Below are 22,850 nucleotides of genomic sequence, written 5' to 3' on the forward strand. Positions count from 1 at the left end.
CCACTGATTGGAAAAAGGGAATAAGTACAATTTTTTGCGATTTTAACCTGAGATAGCAGATGTGTTCCTTTAAGATAGTTACATCGTTGAGTAGAAAATAGGAATGTTTGGGCAACTCTATATGACCAATGTAGAAGACAAAATATCTCACTGATTAGAAAAAGGGAATAACTACGTTCCTTATTTCCTTCTTCCAGTCACTTCAGGACACCACCACAACTGTGAGACTATGTGTAAGTAGACTACCACCAAAGCCCTCTGCTGTCGTTACGATACTTCACTTTCTTTTCGCATTGCACAATCTATAGAGAACTTTTTTGCCCTAACCAGTTACAGATTTACATGTTTTCAGTGATACAAGTGGTGGTCAAAACTGCAGTCATGCAATGACATGAATGCTTTTCAGCCTGACCGTGTCATAACGGTTCACCACTATACAGCAATATTTGCCTGTCAGTGGTCACAGTTTTTACCATGTGACCGAAATTTTGCTTTAATCAAACGAGAACTCAAACGACACTTACCAGCACAGTATAACCACATGACTGCGAATGCAAGAAATACTGATACTCCATTTCAGGTTTACGAAGTTGTCAATGAAGAAATCATAGATTTTAAACGTTGGTGGTAACCGATTTACAAGAAATCTTCAGGTAGCATTGTGGACAAAACAGTGAAATTCCAAGTAAGTAAATAGAGACCTGTTTACAAAGCAGAATTTCCAGGTTATGTGCAAGCTCATAGGTTTATCAATGGAGTAAGAACTGATATTTTTCGATTACTCAAAAGTAATGTCACAAACGTTCCACTGCTAACGTCAAAGGCATACGATTGGCAAGTCTCGATCAATCAGAAAAAGATCAACGATTCTTCACAAATCATCCAATACATACCTGACCAATACAGTTTTATAGGATGATTTGTTCATGGAAAACCACTGATCAAAAAACTGTAGAAGACGAAGATGCAGACGGATAGGACCCTATGTAAACCCATTCTACTGTGACAACGTATTTTGCTACGTATTTTGTTCAGTTGTCTATTTTATTACTTTTCTTGCTGTACGAATAACATGTGCTGTACAGAAAACGATGACAATAAAAGTGTTAGAAGCCTAACATGCGTGATATTTCGAATAAATATATCCAAGATTTACATACAACATTGCATTCAACATGTAAATTTTCATAGCTTTCTATCATAAACTGCACATTACATACCCTACAAACAATTACAATTGCGTCCAACCTTAATTGATTGGAAAAAGGGAATATTTTTTCCATTTTTAAGCTTTTCTATCCAATTGCAGTGCTGCAATACAAGATTCTTCTTAATGTCTTAGTGTTTGTTAGTAGCTTTGCTACAAGTAATCAATTATACACTTTTTGCAACAAATACAAACAACGCCTCTAGAAGGTTTTTTAGCGTTATTGAAAACTTAGGTCCAATGCACTTATTCCCTTTTTCCAATCAGTGATTCAAGTCCATTTACCTGTTTTCTATTGTCACCAGGAGGAACAAGTAAGACTGATCTATTCTTCCTTTGAATAGTCTTCAGTGTTATAAACAAACTATTTTAAAAAATCAAAGTAAGAATAAAATACAACTCATTCAACGAAGTAATTTCCTCTCGCATTATTATTATTATTATTATTATTATTATTATTATTATTATTATTATTATTATTATTATTTCTTGTTGATGTTTTTTGTGCAACTTAGAATCAATCTCATATAAAGCACTTACTAGACCAGGGATCTCCAAACTACGGCCCACGGGTCAACACCGACCTGCGAGCACCATCAATCCGGGGTGCCACAGTTTATTTTGAATTGTAAAATTTACTAAGTAAATCATGCAAAATAATAATCAGGTATTTTATTCGATCAATTAAGAAACACATTAACTGACATACATAATAAAATTCAACATTTAAACTGAAATTAAAGATATGAAATTTATTCTTAAACTTACAACAAGTTACATACATAGGTAATTCATATAATTAAATTAAAAATTATACTTATGATTAATGAGATTTATGTAATTTTCCGTTGGCAATTGTCCATTTGTGGATGAAATTTACTAGTGGAAATTACCAACAGTGACTTCAAATGCTCATCAGTTAACTTGAATTTGTAAATATTTTTCTTTTTGTATATTTCATTTTGGATATTTTTTTTTCACACAGATAAGCAGTTCCGAAAGTTGAAAGAATGCTTCGAGCAAATTTGTGCAACTGATCAACCTGTGTGAGTGCGACTCTTAGAAAATTTCACCAATGAGGAATTTAAATATTTTTCTTTAAAACTATCGCTACACTGCAAATCAATCTTTTCCAATATATTTACGTTCTGTGGCAAGAGCCTCTATGTCGGCGTTAAAAGGATTTTGAAAAAATCTTAATGTCGTTTGTAGTTGTATCACAATTTGAAAAACGAGACTCAAAATTTAGTTTTAAAGTATCCAAAGCTTCTATTGCAAAATCTACCGGAAATGGAGTCTCAGTTTGCTGACTGAATGTTTGACATGTATTAAAATGCGTGAAACTTTTTCTTTTAAATTGGGATTGAAACACAATCATTTTGTCCAAGGGACTTAGTGTCAGAGCATAAATCAGGCAGAACCTGGTCTTCTTCTAGTAATTTTAAATTAAACTCATTCATATGTTTAGTTAAATCTGTATAAAATCCTTTCATAATCACTCACTGTTGAGTAACTCATCCAGAGGACGATTCTTCTGTTTCAAGAAAATTTCTATTATTGCTCGACGTTCAAAAAATCGCGTTAGAACTTTCCCTCAGCTAAGCCAACGTACTGCAGTATAATATGGTAGATGACAAACGATCCTTATAAAACAAGGCGAAATTTCCATTGCATTTGCATAACACTTCATAGTATACGCACATTGTATTTTTTCTTAAGGTACACTAGCATCGTCAGCACGAAATACACAAATTTACAAACTTACGACTACTTTCGCAAAGTTAACCAAAAGACCCGTTTGTTGAAATGTGTAATAACTGTCATAAATCTGTAATAAATGTGTAATAATGTGTAATTTAAAAGTTCTCAATTATAATTTGGGCACCCTGTGTTATTCGGAGTTTTTAAACAAATAAATAAATTACTTTAAACTGCATGCCAATTATTATTTATTTCATTTTATTTCCAGACTTTCCCTGATGTCACTGTGTGACCCTACATATGATATTTAAGGAATGTTATTCCTTCAACTGGTGAAAAAATCTGTCTTGATCCGAGTGGGTCACGTGTGCTGTGTAGGCAGCTTTGGTAAGCTCCTTATCAAGTAGAATAAAATAATTGTTTCTTCTATTGACCTTTTTTTGAAGGTTATCAGTGAGGAATGTCATTAGAGAAAAATATTAAAGGCATCACGTTCACATTAGTATGTCGAAACCATGAATACAAAATTTCAATTAACATAATTGTCCATAGTAGAATTTATTTTTAGTGCCTCTTTTCAGCATTGAGTCTATATGAGACAGTATACTGACAATTTGATGGGATTCGAATCAATGTAGAGCTTTGTGACTACGGTTATCGTACGCGCTTTCGGTCCGAGAAATTCCATCATAGACTGACTGTCCGTGAAACTACGGAGGCGTTAAATATATCAGTTGACTCCAAATTTTACCAAATCATACATGAAGATCTAGGCGTGTATTAGCGAAATTCCTGTCGAGGATTCTCACATAGTTCCAGAAGAACGCTCATGGCACCATCAGCAGGGGATTGAAGAAAACAGCCGCCAATGGTCCGAAAATTCTGGGTAGTATCGTCATACAAAATGAATGATGGGTTGACGGGTACAGAAAACCGAGCTAATGCCATCCCATTGAAATCATCCTAAAAGGCAAGAGAAGGCCAATCCTGCTGAAATTGTTACTGTGTCGTATTTTATTGGCATGTTCGGAATCGCACATCGTAAATTTGTTCTATGTGGCCAAACTGTCAATAAGGACATGTACGCAACTGTGCTACGACGATTACGCGATTCCGTTTGACGTAAACGTCCGGACAAATGGGCATTTGGATAGCAGCATTTGCACTATGACAGTGGTCTGCGTCACACTTAAGGAATGGTGTTTAGCTTCTTGCAGAAAGACATCACCGTCGAACACCATTGCTCCTAATCATATGATCTAACTCCATGTGACTTTTTCCTGTTCCCTACTGTTGATGATTGTGTTCGAAAACTCCATGGGTTCGATCCTCGTTGATGTCAATTCAAGAAATTATCTTTAATTATATATATATATAAACACATTATTGATGTGGTCTCAAGCTCTCTTGAGCGCTTTTGTAACTTTTTTTAAAATTAATTTTCTCTGTACAATAAACTCAGGTACATTATGCAGACTTCCTTCTTAGCCGACTTCCGCTGCTTTTCTCTTTTACAGCAATTCCTTATTCTCTCTCCTGTCATTGCACCCCTTTGCCTGTATTTTGCTTCCCCATGTGTCAGCTTGTGGAAATACAATGGATTGCTGATGGAGTAGAATTAAAACTTCCTAGTTGTTTTTAATGAGGACGAAAAAAGTTCAAAGACTCTTCCGTAATTTTGGTCACCGTCAAGAGTTTCATTCCGCTTTTTATCTACAAGATTCCACGATGTAGTACGATGGCATCAAAGAAGGTTTCAAGAAGACGTACGTATCTGAGGTTCACAACCTTCATGGACACCCGAGATGACGGCTATCTTCGTCATAATTGTAGATGTTACACTAAGTACCAGTTTACAAATTTGCAATTGGAAGAGACCGAAGGTGGGGCCCGAAAAACGAACCGAGAACAAAACTATCAATCAGAGAAAGGGATTGGAGAACCATATTTCGATGGATTCACATCAGCTGATCGACCAGCGAGAGAATGGATCTTCACCTGCAAAGCAAGATGATGTGCCAAACCGAGACTTGGGAACTCTTACGCCAAACACTTTAAGAGCTCATACACAAAGTAATTCACAGCTGTATACCTTAACTTTAGTCTGCAGTGTCTTTCAAAAAATAATGTGTTCATGTTTTATTTAAAATTCTATAACATCAAATGAAATCCCCTAATAGATTATGTTACTTTTGGCATACAGCTGTCAAGCCTGTTAAATCTTTAAGTAAATTGTGTTTTATGACATACTCATTTTATGTATAATAGCTTTAGCTATAACTCTATAACATACCATTTAGGTTACGTTTCATTACCCTGAATCGCATTTAAAAGGAAACTATTATTGAGAGCATTTGGGATAATACAAAGGAACTCCGGCACATTTCACAGTTTTAATAGACCATTTGCTGAAAGAACATACAATTAATTAGACACCTTGGTTCCAAAATTGCAAAAAATAGTGATCATATTGACAAGAGCATTGCAAAAAATAGTGATCATTATATCCAAAGTACGGTATTGTCTTTTGCATAGCCGGAGCTAGGAATTATCTGCTGGAAGGGCAGTGGGGGGCAGACTTTTTGGTCTGTCTCGGAGGTCTTGGTAGGTGGCCATCTTATAGGTGGCATTTTTATTTTTTCTCAAAAAGTTGGGGGGCAATTCCCCATGCCCCCCATAACTCCGCCTAGGGATGCGCACGAGACAAGATTTGTGGCTGTCTCGTCTCGAAAATATGCTGAAAAAGTGATGTCTCGACTCGAAAAATATATATTTCTCTATTGGAAGAGCCGTGTCTCGACTCAAATTTTGTCAGGAAAATCCTATCTCGACTCGTCTCGTGCGCATCCCTAACTCCGCCCATGCTCTTTTGGTACATCAAGGCTCATGTCCTTCGGTACAATCATCGACCTACTCATAAACAAAATCAAACTCTAGTAATGAAGAGCATCTGAACGTAGAAACAGTGGATGCGTTATAAATGTACTGGAATATTTGCTTGTCACCTTCATTTATATGTAGCAGGGTAAATAATTTCAAATATTGAACATAAAAATTACTTTTATACACGAAAAACAAAATGACCTTTCCGCTAACTTGTTTTATTCCAGTACGAAATTATTTCATGGGATGCAAATCACTCTTAGAAAAATGACATCACTGGAAGAAGAAAAAGTTGCCAAAGAAATTCAGGGGGGCTGCAGGTGCGGTGTTCCTGGCATATGCTATCCCTGGAATAAGCAATCACCCCTACACATTTTTTCGTCTGACTGTAATCTGGGAATTTTAGTAATGTTTTCATTCTATTATTTTATAGTTTCCTTCCCTCGGAGTTTCACACTCCAATAAATAACTTCATCAAACACATTTTGGAAAACAAAAGCGAAAAGATCTATTGCAATTTCACGTCACAAATGACAACATTATCTAATCGAATTCTCTGCTCAGATTTCAATTGCACTAAACTGTAGAGTCTCAAACAGTTGTTATGAAAATTATATATAGCTTTTGCTATAGTTCTATAGGGATTTTGTTTACATGACTCATACAAGCAGATCTATCTGTATAGAGTACGAAGTAGCTAGGAAACGAATACGTACATTGATGGAAGGAACAATTATTTTATTTTTGCACGATTATTTTTTCTACTTCTTCCGTAATGTATGCTGGGTCAATTATAACTCTGGGTGGCGTAACTAGAAGAAACTTTTCCCCAACAAACAGAGGTTTTAAACTTTTTTAAAATTATGAAACTAAAGTTATATTTGTTTACAATTAATTACTGTACTTGAATTATTCAGAGTTTATTTCTGCCACCTCCAATTTCGTCCCCCATTCACTAATCACCATCTCTCGTTTAAGGAAACATTCCGAGAACAGAACTTGTGTCCACAGAGTATAAGCGGCTCATTTAACATCTGTGTGCACCCAGGAGGAATAGCATAGTTGATTAACAAAAAATAAAAGATAAAAAAACGAAAACGAGCCCCCAAAGTATCTTTCTCTAAGCAATGTACTCAGATTAGTCTAGATGCATAGGGTTTAAACAAAGCTTCAAAATACTCCAAAAAAAAGTTCTAATAACCTTTATGGGAAGATAAAAAGGAAAATGTCCAAGGATTAACCTATAGTAAATCTTTATTCATACTAAGAGGGAAAAAAATGTCTCGGATCATTTTATCTGGAAGTAATGAATCCAGCCCTTTATAGGAGAGAACCATTTATCACGCATATCCCCCCAAAATTGGCAGAAGAATACTAAAAAATCGCGATTTTAACGAAAACATCAGATTAGTCTAATCTTCCCCCACCTATGATTCTCCTGCTCTTATATAGTAGTCACAGTCAACGGTCACAAGCCAGAAAAAATTTAAAAAAAGCAAGATTAGCGTTCGTAACTGGCTCTCCCCTAAGTGAGCTGTTAAAAAAAATTGTTTCGTAAAGGAAAACTGCTGTTAGTTAACAAGTAAGCTAAACAAAATTATATTAAAAATAAGAATTAATATACTGTAGATTATATATACTGGAATAATTAATTTGCCCGGCCGAAATTTCTTTCTAAATCAATATTAACTAAGAATACATAAGATATACAAGAATAATAAACAAAATAGTAATTGCAAATATTAATAGCAGCTCCCTAAGAGGGGACTGTATTTCTGATTACCATAGTTGAAAGCGAAATGTGTTTTTGAAAATACAGTATTTACGAACAGATAAGACTTTGATGTGTTGGGCGATTAGTGCGTTCTGTCTTCCTGTCAGAGAGTTTCAGAGAGTTCGCACAATATTAACTACTAAATGTAATTATTTGCTGTTGTTTGTTTTCATTAGATTCTTAGCCTGAAATTATGAATATACGAAATAGTAATTTATTCAGATATTAATAAATTTTAAGAATTTGAATTTATGAAGGCTTGCTCCAACATTAGCAACAAGTGTGTTTTCTCATCAAAAGATATTCTCCACTAGCAACATATCTGTGTTGCATACTCATCCCCAAAATCACTTTGATGTTTTATACTTATTGATGAGCTATGTAATCTTAAGTACAATAAAACAAAGCACAATTCTCAGCTAGGAATCAGTTTCTTCCAAAATGTGATGATAGTACATTGATTAATAGGCAATATAATTGAAATATCTAATATTTTAAGAAGTGTAGACTCTTTAAAGCGTTTTGTCTTTACAGGCAGATTCTCATTCGTCAGATCTACCAATCAAAGGTTTTCCTTTGAATCCAAAAATACTCCTTCAGGAATCAAAACGATGGAAGAAGGAGTTACATGTGTTTAGAAGGAGTAATGGATCTAAACTTACCTTGGATATATTCTTCGCAGAATGGAATTAAAGAAAAGAACTGATATTCGTTGTGCCATGAGTACAAGACCTACAGAGATAACTTGTGATGCAGAGGGAAAATGTGTACATACAGTCCTTAATTACATCTTTAAGAAATGCTTGGGTTGGATGATTAAGAGAACAATATAGCGCCTAACTTCATATTATAGGAAGAAATTAGTAAAATATACTGAAAAATATAGTTTGATAAAGCAGATAGCTTCGACATGATCATGAGTAACACAATGAACACATCTGTGAAACAGATACGGTAACTCCTTGCTTTGAATGCACTAATCTTATGTACTTCTAATACGCTAAAAAAAAAAAAAAAAGTTAATTTTAAGAGGGGTTCCATAACTTTTGTGATCCATTTATCAGAAGGTTGTAACGGAAATAAATTTGGAGAAGAAATATTCAATATAAAACCACTGCATTTGCAAAAACAGTTGCTCTTCTAATTTCAAAGGGACTTACCAGGTTTTAAATATAAAAGAAACTAAAACTGTGTAAATCGATAATATCTATCACACACCAAGACTTTTTTTGAATTGCCATTAAATGCCAATGCAAAGTGAAGAACAAGTCAATTCAAATAAACGACCAGAAGAATCTAGAAAAGATGAAGTTGAAAGAATATACAATTGTGTACAACCTTCGTCAACACAATATTTTTCTTCTTTTTTCCATGGACATAATGTTGCTGAAGATGGAAAAAATATATACTCAATCAATTATAAACTACATGGACAGGAAGTCCCGATATGAGATGGAATACTTCGAAAACTTCATAACATACATACGACAAGACAACATTCTGTACAAAATATTTTATGACTAGTTGCATGTGAACAGTATACACGAAAACTCAAAAATTATTGAGGTTTAAATTGTGAATAAACAAAGAAATTCAAATTTTTAACTGGCAGTGTCCATCCAAAGAAGAATCTAGAGTACAAAGTTGCTTCTCAACGCTTAGTAAATGATTGTCGAGACATCGAACAACCTCCCGTGATTATTTTAGGGAAGATTCTGTAATGTTTCAGCGCTTATAATTGACTGTTCAACACTCTTTAACCTCTTCAAGACTTTGCTATTAACTTTTTATAGTGCATTTGAGATTATCATACTCAATATTACATGCAATTAGCAGAAGATTCTAACGTTACATGTTCAAAGAACTGAAATATCCAGTACCTGCAATGAAGTGTCGCTGTTACTGATGGATGTTACAGTTGTAGATTTTGCAACCAGCTTCTACGTTAGAATTGCTGTCTACGCCTGCTTTAAATGCTATGGATGTTAGTAAGTATAATGATAGATCTAAACATTATGTTACTATAGCATCTTTCTCTTTATTTTCAGAAACAAGCTTGTTGAAGAGTCAAAAATTATATACATACACACACACACACACACACACACACACACACACATATATATATATATATATATATATATATATATATATATATATATATATATATATATATATATATATATATATATATATATATATATATAACCATTTGAATTGTTTTTCAGGAAACTCGCTGAGCAAGTTCAATTTTATCGCTGTTCCAGACTCTCACAAATTCCTTGGAAATGACTTTCCCGAAGTCAAGAGTTGGTTAAATCGCTTTCACTTACCTGAAAGATGTGAATTCATCTTATTTGGTGGTAATTGTTAAGCAATCAAAAGAAATAACTCAGAAGACAAGAGTTAAAGGCTGTTAGTCAATTTTACACACACCTTGTTTTCACCAGTAAAAGCTTCCTTAGAATTGTCCAGTAGCACAGGCCAACGCCCTAATCTCTCTGATGTATCGATTTCTGTATAATCATTGCTGAACTTGGGCAATACTTAGATGAGATGAATGGGAAAGCAGATGGTGATGGCAGTGTTGCTTTTACTTAGCGTTCATCCTTCCCTTGCCGGTGGCCATGGTCCTGGTCCAGTTCCATACAATGCATGTCGTATTTCATTTGTATAAATTGGGGATAGAACATGTTTTGAATAAGCATCATTAATTTTGACTTGGGTTTCGACCTTTCCTCTATAGCAGGAGAAAGCAAAAGTCATAAAATCTTTTGAGAAACTTTGAATTGATGTACCAAGTTACATAGACCTTTTCGACGAACAGCTTTGTAGGTGATGGCCGACCTTTTCCACAAACCCTTGACCTTTAGGTAAATTTAAGCTTCCTGCATTATAACAACAAACATCCAGCGGTACTAAATAGGTGGCGCTCGTACATCCTTCTGCCCTTGCTCTTTTGCTCCATAATGTTAACGCATGCAGCTGCCCTTGCGGACAGTTTACAGCCTCAATTTGTAATGGATTGCACGTAGGCCACATGTAACCGTTTGACCGTAACATGCTGAGGTAGTGGGTTCTCATAGGCAGCCATATCTCAGATCTTCTTTAGCTCAGATCTTGTAAGTTCCACTGATGTCCTCTTTAGATGCAATTCCTTTGGTAATAAGAGCTGTAGAGAAGAATGCTGTGCATAACGTTTAATTAAATCACTAATGGCCCGTCTCATGACAAAGTCATTATTTTGACACTGTTCTACTATGAAGGATATGTTAATGTTTCCATGGGTCAGAGCCATGACGTACATATCTTCTTATCAGCATTTTGCCTACTACAAGACCTTCACTCTGCTACATAAGTGAGAGATTGATTCACATTGCGTACAGTTTTCTTGCTCTGTAAAACCCAATTTGACAGGTGTCACTGTATTCAAGTTGTTTGGATGGAAAAAGGAACCGTTTCTGCAGTGGAGTGGAAGGAGGAGTGAACTCAATGCTTTGAACTAACTACACACGTTGTTTGTTGGAGATGGTCTTTTCATTATTTTTAGTTTACTTCTGTTGTTATTTTTTGAGCTGAGCGAAGCGAAGCTCTTATACTCGGGTTAGCCGTTTGGTTGTCCGCGAACTCCTCCTAGACCGTTTGGCCGATCTCAACCAAACTTAGCACGCTGATAGAGTATGTCGTGCTGAGTGACAACATAGGTCGAAATAAAAAATCCGATGTACCATCGAGGAATAATCACCGAAAAACGCTTCCTCCTAGACCGTTTGGCCGATCTCAAGAAAACTTAGCACGCTGATAGAGTATGTCGTGCTGAGTGACAACATAGGTCGAAATCAAAAATCCGATGTACCATCGAGGAATAATCACCGAAAAACGCTTCCTCCCAGACCGTTTGGCCGATCTCAAGAAAACTTAGCACGCTGATAGAGTATGTCGTGCTGAGTGACAACATAGGTCGAAATAAAAAAGCCGATGTACCATCGAGGAATAATCACCGAAAAACGCTTGCATAGACTTAACATGGGGAAAAAGTTTTCACGCGATTTTTTTGTCAACAATTAAAAATGGCATTTATTATTGCATAATGGCCAGGAATGATTACGTAGTTTAAGCTCGCTCAGCTCATTTCATTGCAATCGGGTACATCCATTGCATTCCTAGTATTAGTTATGCATTTATTGAATTCTATGATCCATGATTTTGACTGACAAGATAAAAAGAGCAAGTAAAAACAACTGCAATGAAAGAATGATATGAAAGGGGTTATCCGTTGATTTCTAAATTGTTGATATTGAGAATGTTGAATTCTAACTTAAATATAATACAGTGAAAGTTGTCTTTAGTGGAATCGAGCGAGACTCGTAAAAATTTCCATTAAATTCAGGTTTCCGCTTAATGGAGGTAGAATTTTCCTTAAAAATATATGCTAATAACGGACATACTGGGAAAATATATTGCTGTACGTACGTTGTTCAATTACAGTACTTCTTTCTTCTACAAATTAATACACAAAATCTTCAAATAAACATAATATATGCTATGCACACGTTACCTTTATTTTTTCCAATAGTCAAGTAGGCATTTTTGTATATATTGCTGCTTGGCTGCTCCATTTTCTGCACACATTTTAGCCTCAGATACTACACTTTAGTAAACCAGAGACGTTTTTCCGTAAGGAAAATTGTCCAGAAAGATTTAACAAAGGAACAGAGAATTTATTGCAGATAGTATAATGTATATGTTTGCCCCTCACAGGATGTTTAAAAATTTTCTAAACGCTACAGTCCGGAACTCAGAATTTTCCGTTAAAGGTTTATTTTGTCTTCCGTTGTCCACATAACACAGTTTTCACTTAATGAAGGTACTTTTAGGCGTTTTTTAGTCCAAAATTCATGAGACTGTGAAATATTTCCGTTTAAGACAGTTTTCCGTCTAATAAAGGGTCCGTTGAAACCAGGTTTTACTGTAGTAAACAAGGTAAGAAAACTCTTACAGAGAACATATAACTTCTTAAATATCATTGAATAAAGTGAACAAAACTTTAATATTCTTCATTCTTTTCAGGTTTTAGATGTCTTCAGAGAAGAAAATATGGTTGAATCACCTTATTCTTGCCAACTACCTTGAAATTTACATAAAGAAGAGCCAGATGTATCTCTTCCCTCTCAAGAAAGTAAGCTTTTTCTTTATCTTTGTTTAATTATAGACATTCCTTCTACTTCCATTAACAGTAAAATCTTGGTTTCAATTACAAGGAGTGTAATGTTTTTGTATATTTTTAAAATGTTACTCATATTCTCGAGGATCTCAGCGCTTTATATTTCTTTCTATTAACGGTTTACTAATGTGTTATGCTCCCATCGAACCACAGGGCCTTCTTGCAATGTCTTTCATGAACTATGGTATCGAGCTCGATTCCTGACGAATGCATAGCATTCTTTTGTTGTCTCACCATCGTGAGACAATCGGGACCATTGGATTAAAAGGAAACGAACTCCAGTCTATACAGAACGAGACAACAACGAAGTAATGTGAAGGGCTGACCACACACCAACCAACTGAAATCCGTCTAATCGGCCATAATACTTCCTGGGTTGAAATAATAGAAAGAAAAAATAGTAGTGGTTATTATTCATTTAGCTATGCTATTAATTGGTTTAGTTTAGATTTAGCGTCCCTCTCAGCATCGAAGCTATGTGAGACATGAACCTAGAGTGTGTGATCCGAACCACATGATCTCCAGCCGGGAATCGAACCCGGAACTTTATTAAAATCACTGATTCTACATAGTATAGGGGTTTGGAAAGAATTTAACCGCTTTTCAAGAAAGATAGAAAACATTTGAAAAAAAGAGAATAAATGAAATACAATATATTTTCGGTCGTACGATCGGAATGTCTGCTTTTATGTTTGCAAAGAAACCACTCTCTATAATGCAGCCAATGAATAAGCCGAAATCACGCGTACGACTTCACAAACTCAGTAGATGTTCACTAAACAAACTGAGGTGCCCAGTCAGTCAAGATGAAGTGTATTGTTCAACAGGATCGGAGACCACACAGTTGTGAGTGCTTACTCTTTACGAGCTTAAACTGAGGCATTCTACTATCTAGTCGCGAAAAACATCAACAGTGCATTTTCTTGTCTGTGACTAGGGATTGATAAATGAGAACTACAGCAATCAACAAAAGGGATTTCTGGTGAGTTCCTCAGCAATATTGTGGAAGCAAACCCTGGAAAAAGTATTCGTATCATTGCAGACGAGTTGGACGTAGACTCTCACCAGTGACTTTCGGTGGCTTCCTATAATCGGTAAGGTGATAAAGTTGGATTGGGTGTCACATGAGTCGACACTGGGCGACAAGGATCCTCATCTGGTAGTGTGCAGTTCTCTGAGTGTACTTAATAACCGGGAAGGTTTGCTACATCAGAGTGTCAATTGGATGAAAAATGGCTCTGCTGCGACAACCACAGACGGTCAGAACTGGTTGGATCGTGATCAACGTCCAAACTCACCTCTCCGCCCTCATCATGTTTTTCTCCATCAAGGTGAAACCGTCACTGCTAAACATTATAGTGGAGAACTCCATCAAATCACCGAAAACTTGTCTACAACCATCCAGCAAAAAGTGGCAAATATAATGTCTTTTTATTTCACGAAAATGAACTTCCATGTTACGCTCGAAGGATGGCGCAGACACTCTATAAATTGAAGTATGAAATCCTTCCTCGCCAATCATATTCTACTGCTCTATTGTATTTGACTATCGTCTCTTCTGGCATCTTGATCACTTCTTGGCAGGGAATCCATGACAATCGAGCGGTGCAATGTGCATATGTATATATACATATGTGCAATCGGGCGGCACATATGTATATATGCATATGTGTGTGTTGAGTTATGACGTCTGTAAGCAGTGAAGTACTTACGTTCGTTTTTTTTTTTTTTTCACCATCTTCAAAACAGATATATCGCTGTCGTTCCATGTTTGGGTGAGTAGTAAATATGATATATAACAAAAATAATGCAAAGAACTAATCTCGTTTGGAATTTTTAGATTGATCATAAACTATGTTCTCATACTTTAAATTGGATTAGCTATAGGGAAACAAAAGGAACATTATGGGTTTTATAGTTTTAGTTCTTATAAAATTTTGCTTTATATTTTTAGTTCTAGTTTTCTTCCACATAATTGTGAGAATAGCATCTCGGTGGTATAAAATTCTCTTCTGGCTTAAAGTATCGTACTTTAATCTCGGGCCATGTGTGTTCAAATTAATGACATTAATCCCGCAGATTCTGCTATTTTCTTCCACTTCCTAACTTTTCCCCCCAAATTTATTCACTTGCATCTATCAACTAAAAATTTTTATTCCATTTTCTTTCTGCAGCACAACTCGTCCCATGAAAAATATCTTGGGTAGTATATTAAACAGAATCTCCTTCTTTTGTATTTAGTCATATGATTGGTGTGAACCAGTCCATAATGCACGGTCATTTGGAAGCCCCTGTCAGTGTGCCTTTTGTAAGTGTTTCGTAGCTTTTGCAACCGGTATCTTCAATTATCTGGTGTATGTACTATAATCTAGGTCTTACCCTAGGATTCTCTCCCTCTCTAAATCCTTCTAGCAACCTTTTAACTAGTCATCATGACGTACGATGTCTTCACACCAGATATTCCTCTTTTCTCGTATCTAATCCTTTTCAATATTTTCTGATTTGTTACTTTGTCCACTCTTGGAATTTGTTACTTTGGAGCACCACATTTTAAAGGCTGTTATGCGTTTCTTATCTATTTAGCCGAGCATCCAGGTCTTGCTACCATTTAAAAATAAATTTAGTTAGCAAGCTCTTGTGAATTCTCGTATCAATATTACAGAAAGTAAATATGTTCTGTTTACTGTTAAAAATGGCTTTAGTTTGATTTATTCTGCTAACAACTTTTACCTTTTACATCTGGTGTTATATTACAACCAGGCACGTGAAAGCTGACACATTCTCCAACTTCTCAATAAAACATCTTAACTTTGTTTTGTTCTTGCTTGCTACCATTATCTTTGTCTTAGCTGTCTTAGAGCAATTGATCTTCATATTATAATTTTTGAGTACTTCAACCAATCATATTAAGCATGGCCTCCTACTCTTGTTTATCTTCTGCTAACACAGCCATGTCACCGGCACTTCCAAAGAAGTCCACTTGCTCACTATGTATTCTCACTCCTTTATTTATTTATTTATTTATTATTATTATTATTATTATTATTATTATTATTATTATTATTATTATTATTATTATTATTATTATTATTATTATTATTTTACTTATTTTCTCTCGTAATTCGTCCATTCTATTGAATATATCCATTAAATAGAATAGGTGATAAAGAACCTTGCTTACACCTTACCGGGAACCTCGCAGGTTGCCTTACACCTTCTTGATAGCATCTTCCTCAATATATTCGCCACATCTTATCACAGTGGTTTCATCTCTATACAGCCGTTGTATTACCAGGCTATTTCTATAATTTACGCTCAACCTTTTCAGCATTTTAAACATTACTTTCCAATCAACTCTACCAAGTGACTTTTCCACATCGACAAAGGCAATATACGTATACTTATCTTTCGTATCCTGTTCTTCAAGATTAAATGCAAACCCAATACTCCTTCGCGTTTCCCCTTCCTCTTCTGAATTCAAATTGATCATCTGAATTACAGATTGCAGCTTTCTTTCAGTTGTCCATAGAACTTTGGCCGTTAGTATTTTCGTCACGTTACTGAACTCATGGTTCTATATCGTTCACATTTGACGCCAGACGCTGTTTTGCGTAATGATACAGTAAGACACTTTTTAAAGCCTTCTAGAAGTTGTTCTATGGCATAGATCCTTTTGCACCTGGCGAAACAGATTATGTATTTGACAACCTGTGTCCTTGATAAGTTTTGTTGGAACGATATCAATACCTCCTTTCTTCTGTTTGTTTATGGTCTTGTCAAATTCAGCGCGCAGTATACAATCTTCTTTCTCATCCTGAGCAATCTTATCTTCCTCTTTCAGTTCATTCCATCGTAGAACTTTTCGATGTACTATTTCCACTGAATAAACGTATAATACAGAGTACATTCTGTGAGCCACTTCAGATAAACATAAGTATTCTTTGAATAATACATACATTCAGTACTGAATTTAAATATAGAAGAGAATATAATAAAATATTCTATTGCCGTTAAACCTTACAAGCAATAGACAATGTCTAATTAGTATATAAACATAAGTAAGATTATTCATCAGTAATAATAATCAACCATAATATACAAAATTCAGTGGTGGTTGATGTAGTAACAAAATATAATAAACTTCGTAATATTACAGAGATGACGAACCTTACCCCGAGCTGACACTCACTCTTTTTCTTTTCTTTTTTTTCTTAAAATATATAGTTTAGCATATAAGTCCATATGTTAACTAATACTACTAAATACTTTGTACTAGGTACATACTTAAGTGTTCTGTGGTAAAAGGGAAAGATGTCATGGGCTCAGTTTTATAAAATGTTAATATTGATTTCATTATCATAATCATAATTTCTCACCATCATCCTTGTTTCTAAGATTATAGATGTGAAATGTAAAATTCAAACAAATAAAATTAGTTAATATTTAAAAAAAAATTAACCGAAAGAGGTATTGAGAGTACGAAAGAGGTTGAGAAGTGACAAAAAGGGGAATAATCTACACATATAGTTCTTAGGGCATTATTGTTTAATAACTTTACCTGGCCTGGAGAAAACTACTCTTTGTACTTATAATGTCTGAATTTCTCAAAATTTCAGTCTATGTTAGTAAATAGATTATAATCATAGTGAATAGAGCGGATTGTCCATACATTGAACTACAAATCCTTTAAAACATTCAGTGATTTACTATCCTGATTTGAAAAAGATTTGTTCGTGAAAAAATAAATGTATCTTTTTCTCTTGGTTTTCTTTCAACGCTTTCAATTATAATCTGCATTAGTTCTTTGGCCCTTCTGATGATAGTTTGCATTTGGTAACCTTAGTTTGCAGTTAATAAAATAATATATAACAAATAAGCAAGCAATTGTTAATTTTTACATGTATACTATATATTATGTATGGTTTGAATTAAGAATCTATTCCTATTGTTTCTATTTGTTCCTCATTATAAATGTGTTTAATAGTTCTCAATATTTGGCGAGTTAAATCTATTTCTTTTCAAATTTTCAGATCACTAGGGGTATGCAGAACTGATTTTAGGTTACGTAGCTTTGATTAAATGGGGTGGTCGGATCAATGGGTGGGTGGGGATAGTGTACCATCAATCTTCAGAGACTTCAAAGGGTCAAAGGTGAAGATTGATGGTGGCTGGATTAACAGACAGGGGAACAGGCAGTGGAAGGAGGGCGTTTGGGCCGCTGGGCAGACGGTCGGATGTAGTTACGTCTTTTTTTTTTTTCAAAATCGGCACTATACATATTGATCTTTTTTTTCCTTGGATGGCATTAGATTGGGTGCGTGGGATGTCTTACAGAGGCAATGCCAATTAAATCTAAGAGACATCCCAATTAAGAGGCAGACCGGTATTACTCTGACACACACACATCTACACATAAACATATACACTTATGACACCACTTCCATGCACGCATACACACGTACATATGTATAAATATATTAAACTACACGCCCCCCATCTACATCACTAACACCTCCACCCCCACAAATACCTACCCATCCACACACACACACACACACACATATATATACACATATAGATAGTAATCTGCAAGTGGTCTAGTTGCGGAAATTTGTCAGCAAAAAGACCACTTTCCATTATCTACTTTTATGAAAGTGGCCTATTTGCTGATTGAGGTGGTCTATTGGCGGAATCTTGGTGGTCTATTTGCTGACTTGAGAAATTTGTGGTCTAAATGCGTAATAAGGCTTGCCAACCTCTGCATTTTCTACAATATAACTATGCTCAGTAGATAGCCTCATTGCTTGGCAATCATGCGATTTAAGGTTTACCGCTAGTCGGCAATATTTGCTTAGGTTTATATGGGTAAATCCCACTTCAGGGGTAGACGTAACATATCATTTCCATCAGAATTTATACTTTTTCTCTAAAAATTTCCACCTTCCTAGTTCATCACATTTTATTTCTCTCACGCTAGTGACTACGCCTTCTTCTACTCATTTGACATAGTTCTTATCAGCTTAAGCCGCTAGGCGGTAACAGTTAAATTCTTTTCAGGGGTACACATTTTATAAATGAAACCAAAAAAGTTATATCGCTTTTTCACCCACCATCTTCTAACACCAATATGTCACCTAAGACGTACCTCGAAGATCAAAAATGATCCCCAAAAACATCGATGAGCTTGCCAACGTTTCGGATGACCATGGATTCCATCGCGGTGGGCCGTGAAGCAAAGAAGGTATCAAGTGCATTTTGCAGCTCTACTAGGAATTTGAACTGGCGTCCTCTAAGGTGATTGTCCAAGGAATGTAACAGGTAATAATCTGAGGTGCAATGTCCGGGGAGTGTGGCGGATGCAATAGGGTTTCCAATCCAAGGCGTAGAATGGTGTCCCGGATCATCCTAGCCTCGTGGGGCTGAGCGTTGTCCTCTTGTTCCTTTGCGATTCAGAAATGCTGGCTCCAGAGTTTTGACTTTTTCTTGAACGCGGTTCAACTGCTTGTAACAGATCTCGATGCATGATGCCGCGAGCAGTCCATCAAACACACAGAAAGACGTTCTTCGGTGCAGTGCTGGTTTCGGCTGTTTTGGAACCGCTTCATGGGATGCTAACCAATGATGAAGGTACCGTAAAGCTTCATACAGGACCCACTTCTCATCACATGTCAACACCCTGTCCAGAAATGGCCCCTTCTTCAGACTAGAAGACAAACAAACACATGTGTCTGCTCGTGTTGCCTTCTTTCCCGGAGTCAATTCATGTGGAACCCATCTTCCCAACTCGTAGTGCTTCCCAAGTTGATGGAGGTGCTGCCGAATAGTTTATCCACTTACACTGAATTGTAGTTCCAGTACCTCGTATGTCTGGAAACCACTCGCCTGAATCGCTGGCTGACGATCTTCATTTTGTACATGTCTTCTGGCACGTGGTGCGTCTTCGAGTGTTACGTCACCGTCCTTAAACTTGTTAAACCAATGCTGCACTGTCCGCGTATTTCACCAAAGGCCTGGTATATCTTCCGCCCCGCTGCAGCAGGGATTGACCCGAATTTGAACTCGTACACCATACATGCACTTATGACGTTCTGTGGAGGTCCCATGCTCACTCTGTCCTTAAGCAAGTTCACGGTGTAAATGAACTGCCACAACCAGGTAGTATGTTGGATATACCCACAACAACAACTGGCCTTGGCATTATCTCCATCCGGTTCAACTCACGATGTGGGAGCCAATTGAACATAGGTCTCAACAAAAATCGACAGAATTTTCTTGGTTACCTTTATAATAAGTTGTCGTGGAAGCCCGTCAGTACAGTTTTGTTAATAGAGTCATCTTTTAATACTCTCAAAGTTATAAGACACTGATATTCTTGGATTAGGATTTCTAAACGACCGACAGTTTATGTTAGTGAAACTTGTCTGCTTTTCGTTAAATAGGTAAAGAACTCAACTATAAATGCTCAATGGTAAAGCGCTTATCTATGGTGCGTAAGGTCCCCGGTTCGATCCCGGTTTTCATTAAGTTGTTTTTGTGGTGGCAAATCGTGTGTGCATCGACATTTCAAGGGATTCTCCTGTTCTCTGTCGTCTTCATTCCATAATTTCGTTCATTATCATCATCATCATCTCCCTTAATTTAGATGCATAACATGAGACGTTAACTAAAGAAAACATTGTGTTCGTGGGTTCTCCCTTTCCTCCCATATTCTCCCTCTGCACCCCTACGAGTAAGTCTATAATCTCGAACAAAATACACACTATGTTTTATAAAAATAGGAGACCTATGAAATTGCTATTGAAATATTCTATTTACAATCAGGAGGGATTCACTCCCTCATTATTGACATATCAAAATAGAACAAATGTTACGTATGTAATTGTAGAACACTTATATATTTGAACACCAGGGAAATGAGATAATTTCAATGTCTAGTTCTTGATTGATTTTAAATTCAGGTAGTAGGGATGATTGTGAAGCCTCAAAAAATATGCATCATATTGAGTCAAATTTATTATTATTATTACGAAAGGTATAGTATAGCTTATCCTGCAAAATTGTTTTGAAGGTTTACAACATGGGGTTGCTTTGATCCACCTTTCCCCCCTTTAGGGGGAATTTATCCTATACTAGGGGTAAAGCCATCGATTTATTCCTGACTGGTCCCAAGCACTAAAGACTATGAAGAATCCTAAAAGAAAATAGTAACTAAAAAACTTTTATCAAAATCGATTAACATTTATTTGATATCTTGGATTTTTTAAAAAAATATTCGGATGGTGTGTAATCAATCTCTTTATACTTCACTGATTTCAGCTCCTCCCAGAGAGATTCAAAGAAAATATATGCCATATTGCGTCAACATTTTTTTTTAAACGAAAGTTACCCTAGAACATATTTCTTTAAATGAGGTATAAATTCACCTTTCCATTCTTGGCAAATTTTCGTGGCGAACTGGGATATCATTGGAATCCCATAAAAAATTACATTGTGTTTTCTCAAAATCGAATAATTATTAAGAATATTAATATAATATATATGCAATTATTAATATATATACATTTATAACTAATGTAATGTATTGATCAAAAAGGAGAATGTCGTAAAATAAGCTACTAAATGTTTTATAAAATAAAGTACGTTACATTGTGTTTTTGCAGGGAAGAATTTGCTATTAACATTATTCCTAACAGGAATATTTTGTTCTATGAACTAGCTTTCGTTCCTGTATACACTGAAACTGATGGAAGGATGTAACTACAGGAAATTTTATAGTAATTTATTCATGCAATAATCTACTTCTACACTTAAGGTTTATAAGATGTTCGTATTAATACACTTCTAAAACAACTACATATATTATCTGTTTAAATTCTACAATAGATTATTGTACAAAATTGTCCAAAGATGAGATATGCATATCAATCGATAAAGCTAGTTGAACCTAAGAAACTGATATGCGGGAGGACAAAACCTTATGTGTACTTTTCGAGAAACTCTGCAAAAATAAATACTTATGGTGCTAAAAAAGTGTTATTAGTGGCCACAAATAGCAGACTCAGTAACATTACACCTATTAAAGCGAAATTCATATAAAAAAAACTTCATAAATCATTTCATTATGACACCAGCAAGAAGTCAGTACACTCTTTGGTTAAAAATACAATAACTTAAAATTTTCATTAACTTTATTTTTAATAGAATATATAAAAAATCCAGGATTGTAATTCTAATAATTTATCCCCTTTAACGAGGACCATATGAGTCTTTCCGCCTCGGACAAGGCGCTGATAACAACTATAGCAAATATATGAAAGACGTTTGTGAATTGCCCACCCGCCACTTTCTAATTTTGATTCGGAACCGAAGTCATACATTAAGACCCGTATTTACGTAAGTGCTATTCTGTGCTCGAGCACAGAGCGGTGGAATTTAGTGAACTGCAAAATTTTGGCCTTTTTTACGATTCACAATAAAGTAACATTTAAAACTAGCAATTCGCAGAGTCCCGCGCAAGCGCGAGAAAATATCTTAATGTGTTTAATTCGCTCTAATTACAGTAGTTACTAATAAGCTAGGTTATCTGATTATTTTAAAGAAGTCACTTTCTCCCACACTCACCCTAAGGGGTGAGGATGAACTTGAACATAATAAAAACTGATACCATTAAACTCAGCGACCTCGAAAACTATGAATTCAACACTAATATTTGTCGCTTTCTATTACCTTTAAAATCTCGCTCCCTCCCTGGAGAGTGAAGTAAGACCTTAAAGTTGAATTGGACTAAAACTGTCACTATTTATCTCATTGATCTCAAAACCTATGAATCAACTCTAATATTGGTCGTTTTCGATTATTTCTAAAATGCTCCTTGTTATTCTTGTGGGTACTTTGCACCACCCATATCTCAGCTCAAGTGTGACCTAAGAACCTGGAACGGTGATTTGGATCATTTCTCTTAGAGCCTTAAAACATATTAAAATTTCATTTTTCTATCCATTATGGTTCTCGAGTTGAAAAGCGCTACAGACAGACAGGCAGACAAACAGCTTATTGTATCA

The 22,850-nt window shown here is 35.6% G+C and overlaps 1 protein-coding gene across 2 annotated transcripts in view; it reads left to right on the top strand.

The window, feature by feature from the left end:
* The first annotated feature begins 3,174 nt into the window (after positions 1-3,174).
* Positions 3,175-22,850, top strand: part of LOC145666620 (coiled-coil domain-containing protein 125-like) — a 149,452-nt gene continuing 129,776 nt past the window's right edge. The window contains exons 1-2 of one of the 2 annotated variants that reach the window (XM_081734074.1): positions 3,175-3,295; positions 12,636-12,744. In XM_081734074.1, the coding sequence (XP_081590200.1) occupies positions 12,643-12,744 (102 nt within the window). In that variant the 5' untranslated portion in view covers positions 3,175-3,295; positions 12,636-12,642. Of the gene's footprint in view, positions 3,296-8,843; positions 9,554-12,635; positions 12,745-22,850 lie in introns of those variants that run through there. The other variant, XM_081734066.1, reaches the window with a different exon arrangement.

The sequence above is a fragment of the Thermobia domestica genome, chromosome 1, assembly GCF_964235325.1.
Source record: "Thermobia domestica chromosome 1, izTheDome1.hap1.1, whole genome shotgun sequence".
In the NCBI taxonomy this organism is placed as follows: Eukaryota; Metazoa; Arthropoda; class Insecta; order Zygentoma; family Lepismatidae; genus Thermobia; species Thermobia domestica.